Source organism: Odocoileus virginianus, chromosome 5 (genome assembly GCF_023699985.2).
Source record: "Odocoileus virginianus isolate 20LAN1187 ecotype Illinois chromosome 5, Ovbor_1.2, whole genome shotgun sequence".
NCBI lineage: Eukaryota > Metazoa > Chordata > Mammalia > Artiodactyla > Cervidae > Odocoileus > Odocoileus virginianus.
Window position 1 is genome coordinate 42935268 of NC_069678.1, and position 22076 is coordinate 42957343.

At 35.7% G+C, this 22076-nt stretch overlaps 1 protein-coding gene across 8 annotated transcripts in view; it reads left to right on the forward strand.

Moving 5' to 3' along the window:
- The window catches only part of TTLL7 (tubulin tyrosine ligase like 7), a 184738-nt gene that overhangs the window by 82998 nt on the left and 79664 nt on the right, over positions 1-22076 (forward strand). For all 8 annotated transcript variants that reach the window (XR_002313488.2, XM_070467831.1, XM_020891268.2 and 5 more), the window contains 6 exons: positions 374-532; positions 5681-5775; positions 11963-12110; positions 12196-12269; positions 13361-13496; positions 21056-21142. Coding sequence is in view for 7 of the 8 variants with exons in the window: in XM_070467831.1 (XP_070323932.1) it covers positions 374-532; positions 5681-5775; positions 11963-12110; positions 12196-12269; positions 13361-13496; positions 21056-21142 (699 nt within the window). In the remaining variant the exon portion in view is untranslated. The remainder of the gene's footprint in view (positions 1-373; positions 533-5680; positions 5776-11962; positions 12111-12195; positions 12270-13360; positions 13497-21055; positions 21143-22076) is intronic.

The window sequence follows — 22076 nt, forward strand, 5'->3', positions numbered from 1 at the left end:
AAAGATGAGCTGGGCCCATGCTGTGTAGTGACACAGTAAGGAATAATGTTTGGGTGCCTACTTTTGACTCAGGTGTCAGGGACTCTCTGAATATCAAGGAGCCAGACATTGAATTATTGGGGGAAGAGTGTTCCAGGAAGAGGGATCAGCTAGTGCGAGGAGCCTAGAGAAGGCGAGCATGCCTGGACCACAGTGGGCAGGGTGCAAGTTGGGTGAAATGCAGTCTGAGCAACAGTAGGGATAAGATACAGTAGAGTTTTGTGAACCTGGCCAGGATGCTAGTTCATAAATCTAGGCCTTATTTCCATGTATATAAATGAGATACAAAGAAATAAAGCTTTTCATTCTTTTGTTTGAATCACAATCCTTATAGGAATTGGTGGTGAAGACTCTGATTGTAGCAGAACCTCACGTCCTGCATGCATATCGAATGTGCAGACCTGGTCAACCTCCAGGAAGTGAAAGTGTCTGCTTTGAAGTTCTGGGATTTGATATTTTGTTGGATAGAAAACTAAAGCCATGGCTTCTGGAGGTAAGGTGTTTCTTTAAGAAGAAAGAGAAGTGAGTACTATTCTTGTCTATTAAAACAACTGCTTGTTAAATGTGTACTTGGCACAGTTATTTCATTCACTGAGCATAAAGAGTCCTGAGTGGAGTATCTTGGAGGAAGAAAATGAAAATTCAAGGAATACAACATTTGCTCGAGTGGATCAATGTGTTTGATCTTATTTTTCCCAAATCAGCATTGGGTGAATTTCTAGGCTAGGTATTGTGCATATATGCCTGGATCTGCTGTTACTGATTTGAGGTCTACTTTCTCTACCATTTTCTCAGCCTCGCAGATCTACCACCTCATGACTTCAGGATGTTGTGTTTCTTCTGTGTGGGTGCTTGGGCTGCTGGACTGTAGCTCCCTGGCTTCAGTGCCCCTCCCCTTCAAACTCTCCTAGAGAAGAGAGGCTCCAGTTAGCTCGTTAATCTTAGTTAACACCTAACACACTGGGTAACATGAATTCTTCAAGACCGTATTATGTGCCTAGGGCTCCCCTCATGTCTAGCCTGTCAGCTGTGCCTTTGGGTTGGTTTTCTGCCAGTCCCTGTAGTTAGAGTCATCATTATTTTACTTCCATTATAAAAGGTCACTTAACATTTAGAAAATACAGAGTAATATAAAGGAAAAGTGAAAATGATCTCTGTTTAAGTTTTTTTACCTTTCTTTTTTTTATTATGTTTTTATTATATATAGAAGAAACCCAAGAAGTCAAGTGGTCCTACAGCACCCCAACCAGTACACCTGATTCTGATCATCAGTCTCCATTGTCACCGATCGCATGGCCACGAAATACTGTTTAGGAAAATAGCACCTATCTAAACACTTAGTATTTACTAGACTACTTACATTTTAAGCAATATATTATTATAGAAGATTTCATCATCAACTACCTTTAATTTTAAGTTGATTACCTCTTTATTTTTGTTAATGATTTAGAAATCAGAAGTTACATCTGTAATACCAAAATTTCGGAAAGCAAATTGAATGAGTAATAGGTGAAATCAAGACATTCAAAATGTATTTTTAGGAAAGAACACTTCCTGTTTGAGGCTCCTGCTTTCATATGTGTATTTGTTGAATCTACTGTGAACAAATAATGTGTATTATATTGCTAATCAAATAACAACTCTGTCAGGTATTCAAATTATACTCCTGGCGGCTTGGATCCTAGAAATCAGATAAATGTGAAGAACTTTACGTATCCTTTTACTTCCTCCGTTCCTTGAATGTGAAAGCTCTTGATTCTGAACAGTGGCCCTTCGTCTTACTTAGTCCTGACATTGTCTTCTTTATTTATAGCATTTTCTTATCTTACTTTCCTTTCCTGTTCTTTGGTGTTCAGTTGAGTTTTATCCAGCTCTTTGTGACCCCGTGGACTGCAGCTTCCCTGCAGGCTTCCCTGTCCCTTACCACCTCTTGGAGTTTGCTCAGATTCATGTGCATTAAGTTGGTGATGCTGCTAACCATCTCATCCTCTGCTACCCGCTTCTCCTTTTGCCTTCAGTCTTTCTTCCAAGCATCAGGGTCTTTTCCAGTGAGTCAGCTCTTTGCATCAGGTGGCCAAAGTATTGGAGTTTCAACTTCCACATCAGCCCTTCCAATGAATATTCAGTGTTGATTTCCTTTAGAATTGACTGGTTTGATCGCCTTGCAGTCCAAGGGACTCTCAAGATTTTCTCCGGCATTACAATTTGAAAGTATCAATTCCTGTTCTTACCTATATTTTTTTTTTTTGCCCTATACTTGTCTTTTAGCTTTGATGGGGTGGGAAAGAAGTGAAGGCACGTGCGTGAAATAGAACTGAAAGGATAATAAAAAATAATGATTTTATAGGTATTTTATTCACCTAATTTTAAAAGCATTTGCCTAACCGAAGCTGACTGTTGCTTGGTTAGACCAGAATTGACTGAATGGTTGAATTATGTATTTTTTAAAAGCTCAAAAATACCATTGCTTGCATTCATATTTCTTCATACTTTATTTTCTCCATAACTTCCTGATCAACAAACCACTTAAAAAAAAAACACTCCACAATAACTTATTTTAATTTTATATTCATTGTTTCATCATTTTCAAATCAATCATAGCCCTTTAAAAAACACCACAATAATAGGCAGCTGTGAGTACTGAACATGTTTGAACATATCAAAACAGTTGAAAGAATCTGAGATCATAGTAGTGCGAATATACATTGTTAAAAACCTTTTGGCGCCATCAAGTGGAATAAGGCAGAGGATGCCTCTGAGCATGTGATAACTTTTAGTTAACTTCAGTAATTGCAGGCGATGATTCATAGTGACAAATTACAGAGATTTTCAATCATAGAAAACATTTTTAGGGAAAAACATGGGAATTAAGTGGAGTATAAATATACTTCTAATGTTTTAAGTATCCTTAATTTGCAAATCATTGCACCAGATGGTGGAGATAAAAGAAAAATAAGAGAATACTTGTCCTGTTTTTGTAGGAGACTCAGTTATGTGTTTTATAATAATAATTATGAGTATAAGTAGGAAACAGGAGGCAGCACAAACAATGATTCGCCTCTCTGTGTACGTGTGTATATTTGTGAGTTCAAAAAAGTCTTTGCAACAGAGTGAACACCTGGTCAGAGTACTTAGGGCTGTAGAAAGTGGGGAGGGGCCAGGGATTAGGAGAGTTGGGGCTGAGGTTGGGATAAGTTAGAGGCCAGAGGGAACAGCACTAATTTAGGAGCCCAGAAACTATTATGGAAACTTTTATCTGTGCATGAAATGATTGTGCTTATCTTGATAATAAAACTATGATTTGGACAGTTAATAAAGATATCAATTTAATTTGCTTTCTATTAATTTTCCTTTTGTGCGCATTTACAAGCTGCTGTACTTTAAGACTCTAACACTGCTAAACTTTGTCTGTTTTACAACCATGTTAGGAAATGAGAACAAAGAAGTCATCACATAATAGAAGTTTGGCTGGATGGAGCCATAATTTTCGGCATTTCTTCTGTCGGCCGTTTGTGGTTTTTCTTTTATTTTTTTTCCTTTAAATTTCTCATAAAACTTAAAATGCAAAATGTTAATTGAGTTAAGTTTTTTTACCTTTCCATATATTAGTTTATTTAGTATGGAGGCACATTTCTTCACAGACCAATTTCTTTCAAATGATAGTAGAGTGAAGAATCTGAAATAGATAAGAGAGAGGATTGTGATTGAATTGTATCAAGACCTCCCTACCATCCTGGTAGCGGGATATGTCTGGCAGAATTCCAGGCTGCAGTTTTGAAATGAAACACTAAGATATATACAGATAGATAACATTTCAGTGAACCACTTAATCATTGATTCCTAAATGTCTGTTTTACTTTAATAATCCTGTTATATCTAGCAGCAGAACTATCTCTGTTTTATAAATTCTAGAGATGGAATGCCAGAAACTTTTTTTATATAAAATATATTGCTGTATCCTTTCTCTGCACTTGTAAGAGGAAATGCTTGGAACTTTGAAGTAGTAGACTAATAAACTTCCTTTCTCAAAATCACCTGGAATAAATTCATATTCTTGCAATTACCAAGTTATTCTCTTCCACATCACAAAGATAGAAATAGGTTCATCACCTTTTAAATCAGAAATCAGCAAGGACATAATACAGTAAGGCATATATCTCTATTGAAGAAATTAGTTTGCCATATCTCTACACAAGGAATACCATGTAGCCATTAAAGTGATGGCATACAAGATTTATACGACACACCTTCAGAGAAAACCTTGGTTATAAAGTAAAATATGTAGTATAGAGATATATTTGGAAGGTAAAGTGAATATGATGAATATGTGTAGCAAATATCTGGAACACCATTTATCAAATGGTTAACAAAATGCTAGGTGTTGGGATTGCAGGTGATCTCTCTGTTGTCTGTTGGACTTTTGTTTCTAATTTTTCTGCAGCGATCTTGTGCCATATTTCTGATTAGAAGCATTTATATTCCTGGATGATTTAACTATAGTGTGGTATCTCCTTAAGCTGCCAGTTGTAAAATGCATGCTGTCAGTTACCTTGTCTCTTGTGGTGATGGATTTGTATAAGATGACCCTCTTCTATGAGTATTCATGTTTTTTGAGATGGCCTGTGGAATTAGTTGGTGGTCAAGAAGCTAAGCTGTAGATTTGAACTCAATAGTGTTCTCATCAATTGAGTTAATAGAATAAGTAATTTCCCTAAATATCTGCTATCCCAATTACATTTTCATAACGTCAACAACAATAACAACAAAACCCAACAACAGCAAAGAAAAAATAAAAACTCTAGCTCTTGAAGTTGTAGCATATTATAAACTACATATCTCTGTGTGTGTGTGTGTGTGTGTGTGTGTGTATATATGTATATATAATTGCTTGTTATTTTTCCTCTTAATGAAACTTTGGAAATGATGGAGTAAAGTAGAACAGCCACAAATGACTCATTTATTCCCATGAATCCTTAAACAGTTAGAAAAGCTTATACAGGTTAGTCTTCAGATACCTTTAACAGTATCCTCCAAGTAATTTCAGTGAAATGAAGTAAAATGAAAACTGATGAATTATTGTCTGATCCAGGTAGAAAGAAAGAAAGTTTATTTTTTAAGTAGCAGTGGATGATCCGTCCAGAGGATCTGAAAGCAGTGAAAAGAGGGCACTGATAATTTTAACATGCAAAATACATATGTGAATATAATTATTACTATATTGGTAACATGCATGTTATTTTTTGTTCTGTGTTATTATTCTTATTACTGGTCATCCAGACTTTTTGTCAGGATGAATCATTTTACGTTTCTAAATTTAATACCTGGAATGCATGGGGTGATAATTTGGTGAGAGTGGACTGGAGAGAGAGCAGATAATGCTGACTGAAAAATCCTGAGCTAAGGCAGCAGGGGGAAGGAGCAGTGATGACAGTCAATTCCTTGCAAGTCCTTGACTTAAATTAAGGTGATGGGGAATGGAGGTGTGGCAGTGGTGACTGGACCATCTACTATGTAGAGCTTTGAGATTTATTGTAGAGTCCTTCTACTGGTTGGGGATCCCACATTAGGTTAAAACATTTTTACTGAATATAGATTGATCTGCCAACATTTGGTTACTCATTGTTTTCTTTGTTAATTTCAGATCAATCGAGCTCCGAGCTTTGGCACTGATCAGAAAATAGACTATGATGTGAAAAAGGGAGTGCTGCTAAATGCACTGAAGCTACTAAATATTAGGTAAATTGTTTCCTCTGTCTTTTGGAATTTTTTCACCATGTTTGGTGTAGAACAGTCATTTGTAAATAGAATTGGCTTATAATTTTAGTATTTTATATTTTGAGTTTCTTGATTCTGTTCTTTAAACCCATTTAATTTCCTTCTTTTTAAATATCTTTTCCTCTCTTCCTGAACTCTGTTTCCCCTTCCCCCTGTGTGATTTGAACCTATAATAAATATGCTTAAATTTCATTATTGGCATAATTATTTAATACAGAGAATGAGGTGGAATTGGAGCATACCTTAGGAAACCTTCTAGATTGTTTCCTTACATCACAAGAAGAAACTAAAGCATAAAGGTCACTCAGAAAGTAAAGAAAACTAAAAATGCATTTCCTACCTTTCTATCCAGAGGTCTTCCCAGTATTTCAGGCTGCCAGGGTAAACAGAAAAGAGAAGCAGTTAAGTGAGCTTAACTTTTCCCATTGAAAAGAATAGGCAACATTTCCTTCTTTTTAAAGGCTGAATAATATTCCATCATACCACATTTTTTTATCCATTCATCTTGGCTGTTGTGAATAATGCTGCAATGAACATGGGAGTGTGAGTATCACTGTAAATCCTGATTTAAACTTCTTTGGATATATACCCAAAATTGGGATTGCTGGATCAATAGAATATTATTAGACTGACTGCCATTCACATGATCATGAATATCAAATATTTGAAATGTTACTATGTGGGAAGCTGTTAGCTTATTATGAGAGAAACTTGTTAGAAGTTTAACTGAATTGTTTAATGAAATAGGGAGCTGTCTGCTAGTATAAGTGTTCAAATAACTTCTAGGACATCTTTTAGGTCACTTAAACTCAGGAATTTTGTGATCTCTATTGATTCTAATTGTTATTTCAAGAACTCTGTAAGAGCTGTGGGATGCCTCCAAGCAATTTATTTACTTGAAATATTTTCAAACATTTAGTAAATGCCTGATTGAGAAGTAGATTTATATGGAAGGCATTATTAAAAAGAGATTAAGATATAACTCGTTCAGAAATTTTCATATGACCCCTTCTTTTTGTGATCAGAGAATGATTTGCCTAAATTCTGCTAATATTTCAGTTATTCTAAAGGAAATGAGTAGGAAGGAAAGAGATATAGAATGGGAAATTTTTATTTCACTTATACAAGTGTATCAGGTATTTTAGATTATTTAAGCAATATGCCTATACATTTTTTGGCATACTTATTGTTTAAGTAGTCCTGTCAAATGTACGACTTAACTTCTTAGTCTCCTCTTCAAATTTAAGGACTTCTTATTTCTCTCCTGGTCTGTTTTATTGATTCCCTTCCTTCAGCACTGACTTTCACACCATCTTGTGGTTTCTGCTCTGTTGCTCTCCAAGTCATTTAACAAGTGTTTATTGAGTGCCTACTGCTATAGGAGTAGGTGCTGGGGGTTCACAGTCTGCCATGACTCCTAGGTTTCTGGCTTGGATGAGTTGTTTGACAGTATGTCTTTTATTTAGATAAGGGTTTTAGGCAATGGGGGAAGTAGAAATTAAGAGATAATTCAGTTTTAAACATGCTGATTTTGAAGTGCTTTGAGACACTCAGGCGGAATTGTCAAGTGGGAGATTTGATATACAAGGTCCCAGGAGATAAGAGACCTCCATATGAGTGACATACATGTATGGATTATCGTTGAATCCAGTGGATGAGAACATAGAATGTATATATTGAGAAGTAGAGAGGGGCAACGGCAGAGCCTGAGGGATGCCAACATTTAAAGAGATACATGTAAATGCTACTGTTCTGCCCAGATTGTTTCCACGTTATCAGAAAGTTGAAACATTGCCTAGAAGTCATTTTTGATCTTTAGACATAGACTCTTTATAATCTAGCCCTTGCATCTCTTTCCAACCTGATCACCTTTTGTTCTCTTTTCCCTGCCTTGGAATTAATTTTTTTAAAGAACTCATACGATGCTGTTTCGCATGTCCATAGTTTTGTATACATTCTCATTTAAATTTTCTTTAGTTTTGTCCCTCTGGTTAATGTTGACTCATTTTTAAAAAACTGTGGTAAAATATACTTGAAACTTGCTATTGTAACCAGTTTTTAAGTGTGCAGTTCAGTGGCAACAAGTGCATTCACATTATGATGCAATAATTACCTCCATCCTTCTCCAGAACTTTTTCATTGCATGAAACTAAAATTCTGTACCTATTAGACAACTCATGTTTTTCCCTCCCACCAGCCCCTGGTCAACACCTGTTCTGCTTTCTGTCTCTATGAGTTTGATTAGGTACTTCATATAAGTAGAATCATACAATATTTGCTGTTTTGTATCTGCCTTGTTTATGTTAGCATGATGTATTCAAGTGTTAGTCTCTCAGTCATGTCCGACTCTTTGCAACCCCGTGGACTGTAGCCCGCTAGGCTCCTCTGACCATGGAATTTTCCAGTCAGGAATACTGGAATGGGTTGCCATTTACTTCTCCAGGGGATCTTCCTGACCCAGGGACCGAACCCAGGTCTCCTGCACTGCAGACTGACTCTTTACCATTGGATCCACCAGGGAAAGCACAATGTATTCAAGATTCATCCATATTGTAGCATGTGGTCAGAATTTCCTTCCCTGTTAAGGCCCATTGCATGTATATGCCACATTTTGGTTAACTCATTCTTGAATACCTAGCACAACCCTGACCTTCTGTTTGAAGCCTTTGCTGTAGCAAAGTGGTTTACTTCCTCGCTTTTGCCATCACCCCTACTACTGTCACTTTTTAAGCAGCATCCACTGTAACCTGCGTATTTATTCACGTGGTGTTCCCCTCTCCCCCTTTAGACCACTGCAGCTTGAGGGCGATGTCTCTATTCATCTTTGTATTTCCAAGGCCGTATCTAGAACTAGTGTATGGTGAGAACGAAATAAAATGATGACAAGGATGGGGAAGGACATTTCATTCAAAGGTGACTCCTTGTAGTAAGATTAGGAAGTGAGGCAAGCACAGCATGTTCATAGAACTTCCAGAGTTTTCATATTACAAGAGCTTGTATGTGTGAGTCCAGCTGATTAGAAAGAGAGAACCGTTGGATGGAATCACAGGATAATAAGTAGTGGAAAGAACTCAAGAAAGTGCAAACAAAACTCCTTAGGTCAGTGTATCGATATAGCTGAGCGGAAAAACACTGATTAAAATGCTGAGTGGATGGAGATCCTTTGGTCTCTGGTTAAATTTTGTTCTGGACTGAGAGTCATTAGTGCTTATTTATACCGGTTTTTATAGGAATGCAAACATGGCTCTTTACCTGTATCTTCTTGAGCTGTGTGTGTGTTAGTGTCCTTGTCTGTGAGTGAAGTGTTTGCTATGTAGAGGTGCATATATCTCTGCCTTCATTTCTTCCGCAGCATTCTCTTCATGGTATTCTCAGCCTTTTTTTGTTCTCCTTCCCTCTATTCTGTCATTTCATTTTTTCTTTCTCTTACCTTTTCTCCTTTCCAATTGTTTAGTGTTCTTTCCTCTTCATTTTATTTCTATTCCCCCTTTCTCTCCTGTCTTTCCTTTAAATTGTATGGCATGTAGAAATGATTTGTCCTAGGTAAAACAGAATAAAATAAAAGTTAAGTGCTACCTAAATCACGTTTTCCGTTTCCCTAAAAAAAGGAAATTCAGCCAAATTCCGTATTTATCACTGGAAAAATTATATTCTTAACCGTCCAGTTACTAAAATTAGAAACCTTGTTGCCATCTCAAGTTCAACCCTTTTTGTTGTTACTTCTCACATTTAATTAATAATAGTGATGAATCACCAAAGCAAATTTGGAAAATTCATTTGGGGCCACAGGAGGGGAAAAGGTCAGTTTTCATCCCAATTCCAGGCAAAGAAAGGCAAAGAATATTCAAACTGCTGTACAAATGTGCTCATTTCACATGCTAGCAAGGTAATGCTCAAAATCATTCAAGCTGGGCTTCACCAGTATGTGAGCCAAAAATATACAAGCTGGATTTAGAAAAGTCAGAGGAACCAGAGATCAAATTGCCATCATCTGTTCTGTTGAGTTCAGTCGCTCAGTCGTGTCCGACTCTATGCGACCCTATGAACCTCAGCAAGCCAGACCTCCCTGTCCATTACCAACTCCCAGAGTTCACTTAAACCCATGTCCATTGAATCGGTGATGCCATCCAACCATCTCATCCTCTGTCATCCCCTTCTCCTCCTGCCCTCAATCTTTCCCAGCATCAGGGTCTTCTCAAATGAGTCAGCTCTTCCCATCAAGTAGCCAAAGTATTGGAGTTTCAGCTTCAGCATCAGTCCTTCCAATGAACACCCAGGACTGATCTCCTTTAGGATGGACTGGTTGGATCTCCTTGCAGTCCAAGGGACTCTCAAGAGTCTTCTCCAACACCACAGTTCAAAAGCATCAATTCTTTTGTGCTCAGCTTTCTTTGTAGTCCAACTCTCACATCCATACATGACCACTGGAGAAACCATAGCCTTGACTAGATGGACCTTTGTTGACAAAATAATGTCTCTGCTTTTTAATATGCTGTCTAGGTTGGTCATAATTTTCCTTCCAAGGAGTAAGTGTCTTTTAATTTCATGGCTGCAATCACCATCTGCAGTGATTCTGGAGCCCCAAAAAATAAAGTCAGCTACTGTGTCCACTGTTTCCCCATCTATTTGTCATGAAGTGATTGGACCGGATGCCATGATCTTAGTTGGATCATAGAAAAAGCAAGAAAATTCCAGAAAAAATCTACTTCAGCTACATTGACTATACTATAAAGGCTTGATTGTATGGATCACAACAAATTGTGGAAAATTCTTAAAGATATGGGGATACCAGACCATCTGACCTGTTTCCTGAGAAATCTATATGCAGGTCAAGAAGCAGCAGTTAGAACCGAACATGGAAAAACAGACCGGTTCCAAACTGGGAAAGGAGTACGTCCAGGCTGTACATTGTCACCCTGTATTTAATGTCTATGCAGAGTACATTATGGAAAATGCTGGGCTGGATGAAGCACAAGCTGGAATCAAGATTACTGGGAGAAATATCAGCAACCTTGTATATGCAGATGATACCACTCTAATGGCAGAAAGAGAAGAGGAACTAAAGAGCCTTTTGATGAAGGTGAAAGAGGAGAGGGAAAAAGCTGGTTTAAAACTCAACATTCAGAAAAACTAAGATCTTGGTATCTTGCCCCATCACTTCTTGGCAAATACATGGGGTAAAAGTGGAAACAGTGACAGATTTTATTTTCTTGGACTCTAAAATAATTATGGATGGTGACTACAGCCACAAAATTAAAAGATGCTTGCTCCTTGGAAGAAAAGCTATGGCAGTCCTAGACAGCATATTAAAAAGCAGAGATATTACTTTGCTGACAAAGGTCTGTATAAGGCCTTTGACAAATGTCAAAGTTATGATTTTTCCATTAATCATGTATGGATGTGAGAGTTGGACCAGAAAAATGGCTGAGTGCTGAATAATTGATGCTTTTGAATTGTGGTGCTGGAGAACTCTTGAGTCTCTTGGACAGCAAAATGATGAAAGCAGTCAATCCTAAAGGAAATCAACCCTGAATATTCATTGGAAGGGCTAATGTTGAAGCTGAAGCCCCAGTACTTTGGCCACTTGATGTGAAGAGGTGACAGTGGAAAAGACCCTGATGCCAGGAAGGATTGAGGGCAGGAGGAGAAGGGGAGACAGAGGATGAGGTAGTTGGATGGCATCACCAACTGAATGAACATTAGTTGAGCAAACTGCGGGAGATAGAGAAGGACAGGGAAGCCTGGTGTGCTGCGGTCCATGGTGTCACAAAGAGTCTGACACAACTGAGCAGATGATCATGCTTGCAGTGTCATTCCAAGTTAATCTTTATAAGAACTTTAGAAGAGAAGTGCTATTGTTAATATTTGATAGATAGAAAAACAGACCCAGCAATTAATTGACCTAAGATTTTATAGCTACTCAGTTGCTATACTATCACCATTTTCTCTTGTTCCTTCAAAACTTCTGTTTGTTGGATGGAAATCCATATTTGATGAATGAGTAGATAAATACATGTGTGAATATATAAATGTAATAAACATTGATTCCTATTCCCACTGTATCTCCTCTTCTGCTAATTCTCCTTTACAGGGATAAGATCAAAGCTTATTTGAATTCTGGAATGTGGTCTTATGTTCTATATTTTAGGACCAGTGATAAAAGGAAAAACTTGGCTAAACAAAAAGCTGAAGCTCAAAGGAGGCTTTATGGTCAGAATTCAATAAAAAGACCCTTACCAGGTTCCTCAGATTGGGAACAACAAAGACATCAGTTGGAAAAGCGGAAAGAAGAGCTGGTATGAAAATTTTAACAATGTACATACGGTTTGAATTACATAATTCACTTGTCAGGTTTTATTTGTAAAATGTCTTCATTTCTAGAAGGAGAGACTCGCTCAGGTACGGAAGCAGATCTCGAAAGAAGAACACGAAAATAGACACATGGGGAATTACAGGTAAACGTGCTTTTGTTTTTTTATAGATTGAAAAAGTGAAGTGTCAAAACAGCAGTGTCTGTATTTTTTAACTTTTAGGCTTATTTTAAGCCGTGTTTATTTCATGCTGAGAAAGTACTTTTTGTTTAATTTACTTCCAGCAAGGAAAGATAGTCAGCAAGTAGATGGTTAAGACTTGGTGAGAGCTCCTGCTTGCCATCCTCAAGGGTGGTTGTGTAAAGTCTTTGAAGCCTGATGTTATCCTGTTATATTATTTTATTATCAAATAATATTTTGAGAAAGTCAGGTCTCTTAGTATTCTTTCTATCAGTTCAAAGTTGTTTTTGTACTTTGCTGTAAATTCAAATGTATCAGGAAGGAGGCAAATAGTGAAACTGTCTGGAGGAGCCAGTGTGAGACAGTGGAAAGGGACGTGGACTGTGTGGAACTGCACCCCCTCCACAGTGTCACATTTGACAGGAGAAGACGGGGGCCGCTCTAAGCCCTTTGTGTTCCTGGAAAGACTGCCCCTCTTCCCAAGATTTGATAATGACTCAGCAGAATTAGGAGAATTTGACATCATTGAACTTCCTGCCCTCCCGGTAAGGTGTTCTTTCCAGCCTTAATACCATCAGCAGTAGTGATGAAAACACATTCCTCTCAACCTAATTGTCTACCTAATTTTCTCCAGCAGAGAGGAAAATTCTGCCACCCCTCAAAAAATCACTAGGCTTAATCCCTACATTCTTGTATACATCAATAATCACACTAAGTCTAAAACTTTCCAAATCTCATCACTTAAACTATCTCTGACAAAGCTCTCCAGTATTTCTCTAATATGTCCCATTGCAATTCTTCTTAAACCACCTCCCCTCAACCAGATCTTTATACTATGCTTTCTGGAACTCATCACTTAATGATAATTCTCTAGATAAACTTCAGTTTGTATGGGTAACATAAAAATTTATGGATTTCTCGTACTGTATTCATCTTTATTTCTAGCACCTAAGAAAGTGCCTGATACAGAGTCATGGATTATCTTTGTTGTTTTCCTTACGTCTTGCACTATAATAGCTTTTTTTAAAAAGCTGGTTTATCTGATTTTATTGTAGGCGAATTTATCCTCCTGAAGATAAAACACTACTTGAAAAGTATGAAAATTTGTTGGCTGTTGCCTTTCAGACCTTCCTTTCAGGAAGAGCGGCTTCATTCCAGCGAGAGCTGAATAATCCTTTGAAAAGGATGAAGGTAAAAGAATGAATGTTTATAAAGAAAAAAAAAAAGAATGAAGCCAAACAATATGTCTTTAAAAACAACCCATCTTAGTTCCACACGTAAAACCATTTCACTTTTAAGGTGCACTTTTCTTCCATTTTAACAGTTGGTCGTGTTTCGTAACCAGGCAAATGATTTCATAAATAAGTTGTCTAACAGGACAAATTACGAGGTAGAGAATGTTGATGTTATTTTGTAATCTATTGGAATAAATGTTTTATTATAGAGTTGTGTATACATAACTGAATAAAAAAATAGATTGAAATAACCTAGTGGTTTGTGATGTTCTCATTATTTGGATTATAACTAGTACTATACAATATTTTTTCCTGATGCTGCATAGACATGGCATATGAGAAATAATTGAAACACACACATACACATGCAGAATAACCTGTATGCCTTATTAAAAGGTCTATTAGTTATCTATTGCAATATAATAAGCCATTTCATTTATTTGCTCATTATTCTGCAATCTTGTCTGGGCTCAGTTGAGTGACTCTTCTGCTGAGCTAGCTTGGAGTGAATCATATATTTGCATTTATTGGAAAGCTCATCTGGGGATGGAAATTAAAGGTGGCTACACTCATATGTCTGGTGCCTCAGTTGAGAGAGATGGAACATCTGGAGAGCAGGCTGGGTGTCTCTTTCTCTTTACATGAGCTTGTAAGGAGGGTAATCAGAACTCAATAGGAGCTGAAGTTTCCAAAAAGGAGGATTTCAAGAGGACAAGCCCAGCATGCAGAGGCTAATCAAGCCCCTGCTAGCGTCATGCTTACTAAAGTCCCACTGGACAAATAAGGGTTTTTTTGTTGTTGTCTAAAGAGTCAGTGGTCTTTAATAGTTTTTTAAGTATTCATATTTATATCATAGTTACATTTTCTTGTGTTCTCAATTCCAGCATGCAGATCTATTATAGTTTTTTATATTTTATATTGCTGGAAATCTCCCTAGTGTGATACCTCCATATCTTGGCTACCCTGTTATACTGATTTAAAAATCGTGGTAAAGCTTATTATAAATAGTTTTTTCTACAGTCTTTGCACTCAAATTCTGCAGTAGAAGGTTATAAAGCCATTTTCAAGTGGAATAGGCCAAAGAGACAGAAGCAGAAGGGATATTGTATACTGTAATGCTCTTTTCCTTCCAATTTCCCTCTTTTGACATATGCAGTTATTTCCACTGTTAGAATTATGTTCAGTAGTTTTTTTGTTTTTCCTGACCCAGATAGTGAGAGACCGTTGTTAATTCTCCTTCACCTGTTCTGTAATGTTATTTCTGTCTCCTGTGAATACAGTCTTTGTTCCATCTTCCCATCACTCTGTACTAAGAAATACTAAGCATTTTGGACCCAGACAGACCTATGTTCAAATTCCAGCTCCCCTATGTTTCAATTTTGTAAACTTAGACTAAACTATGTTTGATTGGATCACTAATAAAATAGTAATATTAAAAGTATATTTGACAGGTTGTGAAAATAAAATTGAGGTTAAGTAAAATAGTTTGTTTTAAGTACTTGCAGTTCAGTTCAGTTCAGTCGCTCAGTCATGTCTGACTCTTTGCGACCCCATGGACTGCAGCATGCCAGGCTTCCCTGTCCATCACCAACTCCTGGAGCTTGCTCAAACTCATGTCCATTGAGTTAGTGATGTCATCCAACCATCTTATCCTCTGTCGTCCCCTTCTTCTCCTGCCTTCAATCTTTCCCAGAATCAGGGTCTTTTCCGATGAGTCAGTTCTTCTCATCAGGTGGCCAAAGTATTGGAGTTTCAGCTTCAGCATCAGTCCTTCCAATGAATACATTTCGAAATTTAGTTTAAATGTCAACACTTTGCCTACCCCATTCCATCGGTCTGTGAGCCTATTCTTATACAATCTTCAATCTTCGCACAATTTTCATTACTGTTGTTTCATAGTGTCAAAACTAGGGAGAGTGAGTCCTCAAATTTCTTCCTTTCTTTTAAACTCTTAGCTTTTCTAGTCCTTTTATTCTTTCATAAATTTTAGAATCAGTTTTATTCTAAATCTTGATTAATTTTTTAATTACAAAAAACGCTGCTGGTATTTTAATTGGGATTGAGGAATTTATAAAACAATTTCTAGGGGATTAACAATACTGAGTCTTATGATCCATTAATATGGCATATCTCTCCATCTACTTGGATCTTTAATTGGATCTTTCTCTATGTCGATAGTTTTCCGTTTATATTTCTTGTGCATAGTTCATTAAATTTATTCATAAGTATTTAATTCTTAATTTTTTGCTATTGCTGATAACATTGTTTGTAAACTTTTTTTGTTTTTGATTTGTTGCCAGGTTGTAAACTTCTGGTTATTTTTGTATTTTGCCTTTTATATCTAGCATTTTTATGTATTGTATTTTTACTAACTGCATTTCAAATTATATTCAGACTTTTATTTTCATTACTTAGAAGTTTGTTGCTTAATTTCCATATGTTTAAAAAGTTCTAGTTTTATTTGTGGTAAGAATTTCTTGTTTAGTTCATTGATGTTAGAAAACATATTCTGATTTTAGTCTTGTAAAATAAATTGAGACTTGCTTTAACTTAATATGGTAACTATTTTAATAAATTTCCAAATTTACTTGAGAATAACATGTATGCTACAGGTGATGGTTATAGAGTTTTATATATGTCTTTTAAGTAAATTTGGCTATTACTGTTGTTCAAATATTCTATAACCTTTCTTATTATTTTGTCCTGCTTGTTCTAGCAATTACTGAGAGATTTGTTAAACATTCCAACTGTGATTGTGGATTTAGTTCTGTCAGTTTTGATTTCATATCCTTTGAAGTTACAAAGGTGTCTTTTTAATGAATTCATATACTCTATTTTACCACTATGAAATGTAAATCTCTTGGGTATTACTTCTTGTCTTAAGATTTACTTTGTGTGATTAATGGAGTCATACTAGTTTCTTTCTTATGATTACTATTTCAATTACATATCTTTTCCATCCATTTATTTTCATACTTTTTAAATCTTTTATTATACTATTTTATCTTTTATCTTTTTCTATCAATTATTTTTATTATACTATTTTATCTTTTGTTCTATTTAGATTTATAGCATAATATGATTTTTTAAAATTAATTTAGTTTTTATTGAAGGGTAATTGCTTTACAGAATTTTGCTGTTTTCTGTCAAACCTCAACATGAATCAGCCATAGGTATCATAATATGATTTTTTCTCAAAAGAAATTACAGTATGCATCCTTTAATCATAATAATCTACCCCGAATTGATATTTTACCACTTCATAGACTATGTTAGGACCATATCAGTTTAGTTTCATTTAATGTCTCCTTCCATAGTTTGTGCTGTTATCATATACTTTACTTTTACATAAGTTGCAAACCTCAAAATGTATTATTATTACTATTATCTAAGCATTCAATGATTTTAAATTGTTTCCTATGTAACTTCTCATGTAAGTATACATGAGAAGTTACTTACATGTTTACTTACCTTTTGTGTCCTTCATTCTGTTGTGCATATTCACGCTTTTGACAAGGTTTGTCTTCCTTCAGTTTGAAGAAGTCTATTATTTCATGTTCCTTGTAGCATGAGTGTAGTGGTGATGAGTCTCTTGCTTGTTTTTTGTTGTTGTTGTTTGTTTGTTTTTCTTGGTTTTGGTTTTTGTCTGCAATTGTCTTTTATTTATGCCTTTACTTAAAATTGTAGTTTAACTGAGTATAGAATTCTGTGTTGGCACTTCTTTTTTTTAAATACCAGCACATCTGAATGTAATATGACTTTTTTTTTCTCCTGGCAGCCTTTTTCTTTATTTTCAGAATTTTGACCTTGATGTGTCTGTGGTTTTTTGTTTTTTGGTTTTTTTTAATATTCACCCTGCTCATAATTTTCTTGATCTCTTGAAGCTGTGGATTCATCTCTCTCATTGGTTTTGGAAACCTGTCCTTTGCTTTTCCTTCAGATCTTTTTGCTGTGTTATTTTGTATATTGTCTCTTTATGGGACTCTCATTACACATATTAGGTCATTGGACAGCATCTCACATACAGTTGGCCTTCTGTATTCACTGGTTCTGCATCTGTGAATTCAACCAACTGTAAAATATTTGGAAAAAAATTCAGGAAGTTCCAGAAAGCAAAGCTTGAATTTGGCATGTTCCAGCAACTACTTTCATCGCATTATATTTGTAACTATTTATATGGCATTTACTTTGTATTATGTATTATAAGTAATCTAAAGCTGATTTAAAATATGTAGGAGGATTTGTGTAGGTCATATGCAAATATTGCACCATTTTGTATGAGGAACTTGAGCATCTGCAGAGTTTGATATCTGCAGGAGGTTCTGGAACCAACCCCATGGCTGCTAAGGGACAAACTGTGTCTTTGATATCATGTTCTACTTTCCTTCTCTCTCTCTCTCTCTGTCCTTCAGTTTGGATGATTTCTGTTTTTGTATCTTTGCTGAATTCCGTGTGCCTGTAAGGCTATCCAATCACTTCTTATATTTTTCAACTCAAGAATGTCCATTTGGCTTTTTGAATTCTGTTTCTCTATTAAAAGTTTGCATCTTTTATTCATTATGTTTTTATCAATTTTATCTGATATGCATATAAGTTATTTTAAAATCCTTGTCTGTTAATTTTAACAACTGGATCATTTATGGACTTGCTTTTATTGACGATTTTTCCTTTTAATTGTGGATCACGTTTTTCTGTTAGTTTGAATGCCCTATAATTTTCATTTATTCTACAGACATTGTTAAAAATCATCAAAATTGAACTGATACTGTTTTGTTCAAAAGAAGGCGTTTGTTTCTTATTTCAGAGTGCTAGGTCAAGAGGCTAATTTTTGAGGCAAAGAAAAGTTGAGCAAAAGCAAAAACTCAACAATGGGAACTGTATCAAACTTAAATGTTTCTGCACACCAAAAGAAACAATCAACAAAATGAAAAGGTCACTTACAGAATGGGAGAAAATTTTTGCAAACCATGTATAAGAGAAAGGGTTAATATCTAAAATTTGTAAAGAACTTATACAACTCCATAACACACATACAAATAAGCAACTTGATTAAAAATGAACAGAGGGACTAAGTAGATAGTTTTCCAAAGAAGATATTCCAGTGGCCAACAGGTACTTAGAAAGATGTTCAGCATCCCTAATCATCAGGGAAATTCAAATCAAGACCACGATGAGATATCACCTCACACTTGTTAGAATGGCTATTATCAAGAAGATAAGAGGTAAAAAGTGTTGGATAGGATGGAGAGAAATGGGAACTCTTATAATCCATTGGTGGGAATATAAATTTGTTTCCACTAAATTTGTTTTCACTAAAGAAAACAATACAGAGGTTCCTCAAAAAATTAAAAATAGATCTACTATATGATCCAGCAATTCCATTTCTGAGTATTTACCCAAAGGAAATGAAAACAGGATATCAGAGATAAATGCACTTCCATGTTTATTGCAGCATAATTCTCACTAGCCAAGTTATGGAAGCAACCTAAGTGCCCATCAGTGGATGAGCAGGTAAAGATGATGTGGTATATATATAAATGGAATATTAGCCACGAGAAAGAAGGAGGTCCTGCTATTTGTGACAATGTGGATGGAACTTGAGGACATAAGTGAGATAAGTCAGACAGAGAAAGACAAATTCTGTATGATATCACTTGGACGTGGAATCCAAAAAAGACAGATGCATAACACAAAGAGTAAAACAGTGGTTACTAGGGCTGGGGTGTGGTGGAGTAGGAGAAATACTGTTTAAGGGTACAGTCTTGTAACTAGAAGTAAATAAGCTCTAGAGATCTAATGCTCAGTATAGTGAATATAGACAACAATATCATATTGTAATTATCAAGCATTACTTAATTATCTCAGTCTCAAGAAATGGATGATTATGTGATATGATAAAGGAGCTAACTATTGCTAAAACGGCAATCATGTTAAATGCATAAAGGTATCAAGTCAACATTTTGTCTCCCTTAAATTTACACAATGTTATATGTCAAATATATTTCAACTAAAAATGAAGTAAAAGAAAAAAGTTGAACTGAGGCTCAGGCTGCGTTGCAGAGGGTTTGCTTTAGTTTACCTCTGGTTTCAAACACCTTGTGAGTGGTATCTCTTCAGTCTATTACAGGCCTCATTCTCTACTGGTATCTAGTAATTTCACGACTACAGAGAAGTGTTTCTGGTTTTTTATCCATGGCTCTGTCCTCCTATTCCACTACATACTCAACTAAAATTGCTGTTGGAGAGGCAGAAGGTGAAGAGAACCAGGTTTGTGGGGCTCTTCTAGGCGTCTTACTAGCCCACATGACATTAGAAAACTCCACTGAATTCTTGCAGAATCTCTATGCTTATTATAGACCTCTCTACTCAACTGTTTTCTAGGCTTGACAAATGACCCCAACATGGAAAGTGGCCACTTATCTCTGCTCACTTAGGAGCACTTTTCCCTCTCTGGTATAATTCCTTTTACATTACTTTTATCCATAGCTTTCTGATGTCTTAAAAAGTATGACTATTTAGTTTATCATCTTTTTTAAGCTTTTATGATGAAAATATTGTCTATATGACCTTCTTTCTCCAAACCAAAGTGGAACTCCTTATTTTTTAACTATTGTGTGCTGCTATCTTTGGAATTCGTTGTAGGATTGTTGTTTAATCAAAGCTTTATAACAAGAATCTTTTGGTATTTTAATAACTAAATCTTAGGTTGGGATGAGGAGTGACCTTTTTTATGGATTTCCATTGCACAGTGAGATTTCTAGTTTCTAGTAACCCCCCTTTAAAAAAGAAATACAAATCTAAGTCATAAATATATAAGTGAAGATATGATATTTTATATGTTGAATAAATAATGAAAGCAGGTGACTGTACCACTTTTAGTATAGCTATTGTACTCCTGTTGCTCCTGAGTTTTCATAATGTTACCCTTTGACTTCGAAGTGACTTTTGAAGAGTGTAAGAGGATATTAGGCCTATAGAATGAAAAACTTTCAGAAAGTTCTAAAGATATCCTTGTTCAATAGTTAAAAATTTGAGTTTCATTAAATTGTGTCCATTACCTAAATACTAACATTGGATTGTTGTAAACAAACCTATTAGGCCAGTCGTCAGTGTTCTGTCTGAAGTTGTAATTTTATTTTACACTAATCGATATGGAAATGATTGATGAAATTCTGGTCTAGAGAAATCAGAGTGAACTTCTAGAAGTTTTAAAGTATCCAACAGGCTAATTTATTGAAGTATTGTATTCTAAGATATTAATAATTTATGAAAACATAAGGATATATTTGTTTATGATTATCACTACATAATACTTTCAGCTTAGTACTATTTTTATTACCATATTTTAGTGAAAGTTTTTTCAAGAGTTTGCCATGATCCTTTATTTCTCATTTGATCTGAACAATCTTTCTTAAATAGTTTTTGGAATCTTTACAATACACAAAGACTAATGAACTTGGAAAAACTCTGGAGTCCATTAGTGATCATGATTTTAATTAAATTTTATTTTTTAAGGAGGAAGACATTTTGGATCTTCTGGAACAATGTGAAATTGATGATGAAAAGCTAATGGGCAAAACTCCCAAGTCTCGAGGACCAAAGGTACCTTCTCCCTTACTTCCTATCAAAGTAGACTCTTCTATGGACAGTTGATTTTCTTTTCACTTTTCTGACTCTACAAATGACTGATGCCACTTTCAAGAAACTTCGTGGACTATGTTTCCAGCGAAGATAGAATTAGATGACATTGTCTTGTATTTAGGAGAAGCTTCATTTCGTTAGTTTATCTCATTTTCTGATTCCTGGATCGAGTGAAAGACCTATGAGTCAGGGTCAAATGAGACCTAGAACTGGTACCATCATTATATGCTCAGGATTAAGTTTTCCATATATCTCCAGACGTATAATTTTCAGAGATGTGTAGCATTTTAGATAAGACAAATCATGACTCTAGAGATACTAATGAGGAGCCCCATCTTTTCCTAGCCCTCCTATATTAAGTTTGTGTAAGGTAGAACAGTTAAAGTTTCTAATACATAGAAAGTGATCATGCTGGCAAAAATAGGCGTGTTTGCTTTACCTTCATCTGCTCTGTGCTTCATTCATGTGTTCTTTTCATGTCAAAGGCTTTGCAAGTCAAGTGTGAAATTTGAATTCCTAACATCTTGGAAAGATTTTTCATTCTGCTTTTTTTCACTTTACATTTCAGCAGTACTAAAACTATCACTTCATCCTGACAGATATCCTGCTCTGTCATGCGTTCATGATTTTTCTTACATGCCTGCTTACTAAAAAAATAATTGATTCACTGCTTGATTGATTAGAGACCCTCTCCTCATCTAGTTGCTGCTGTGAAATCTTCTCCCATGCCTCTTATTAGACCTGGATCTTCTGTCCTCTCCTTCTATTGCTGTACCACAAATGACACTTTTGTAAAACAGTTATGATGAAAGATTGTATGTATATTTGCCTTCCTATGAGGTTGTGAGTCCCGTGAAGGTAGAAGGTGTATTTCATCTTTACACCTCTAGCACGG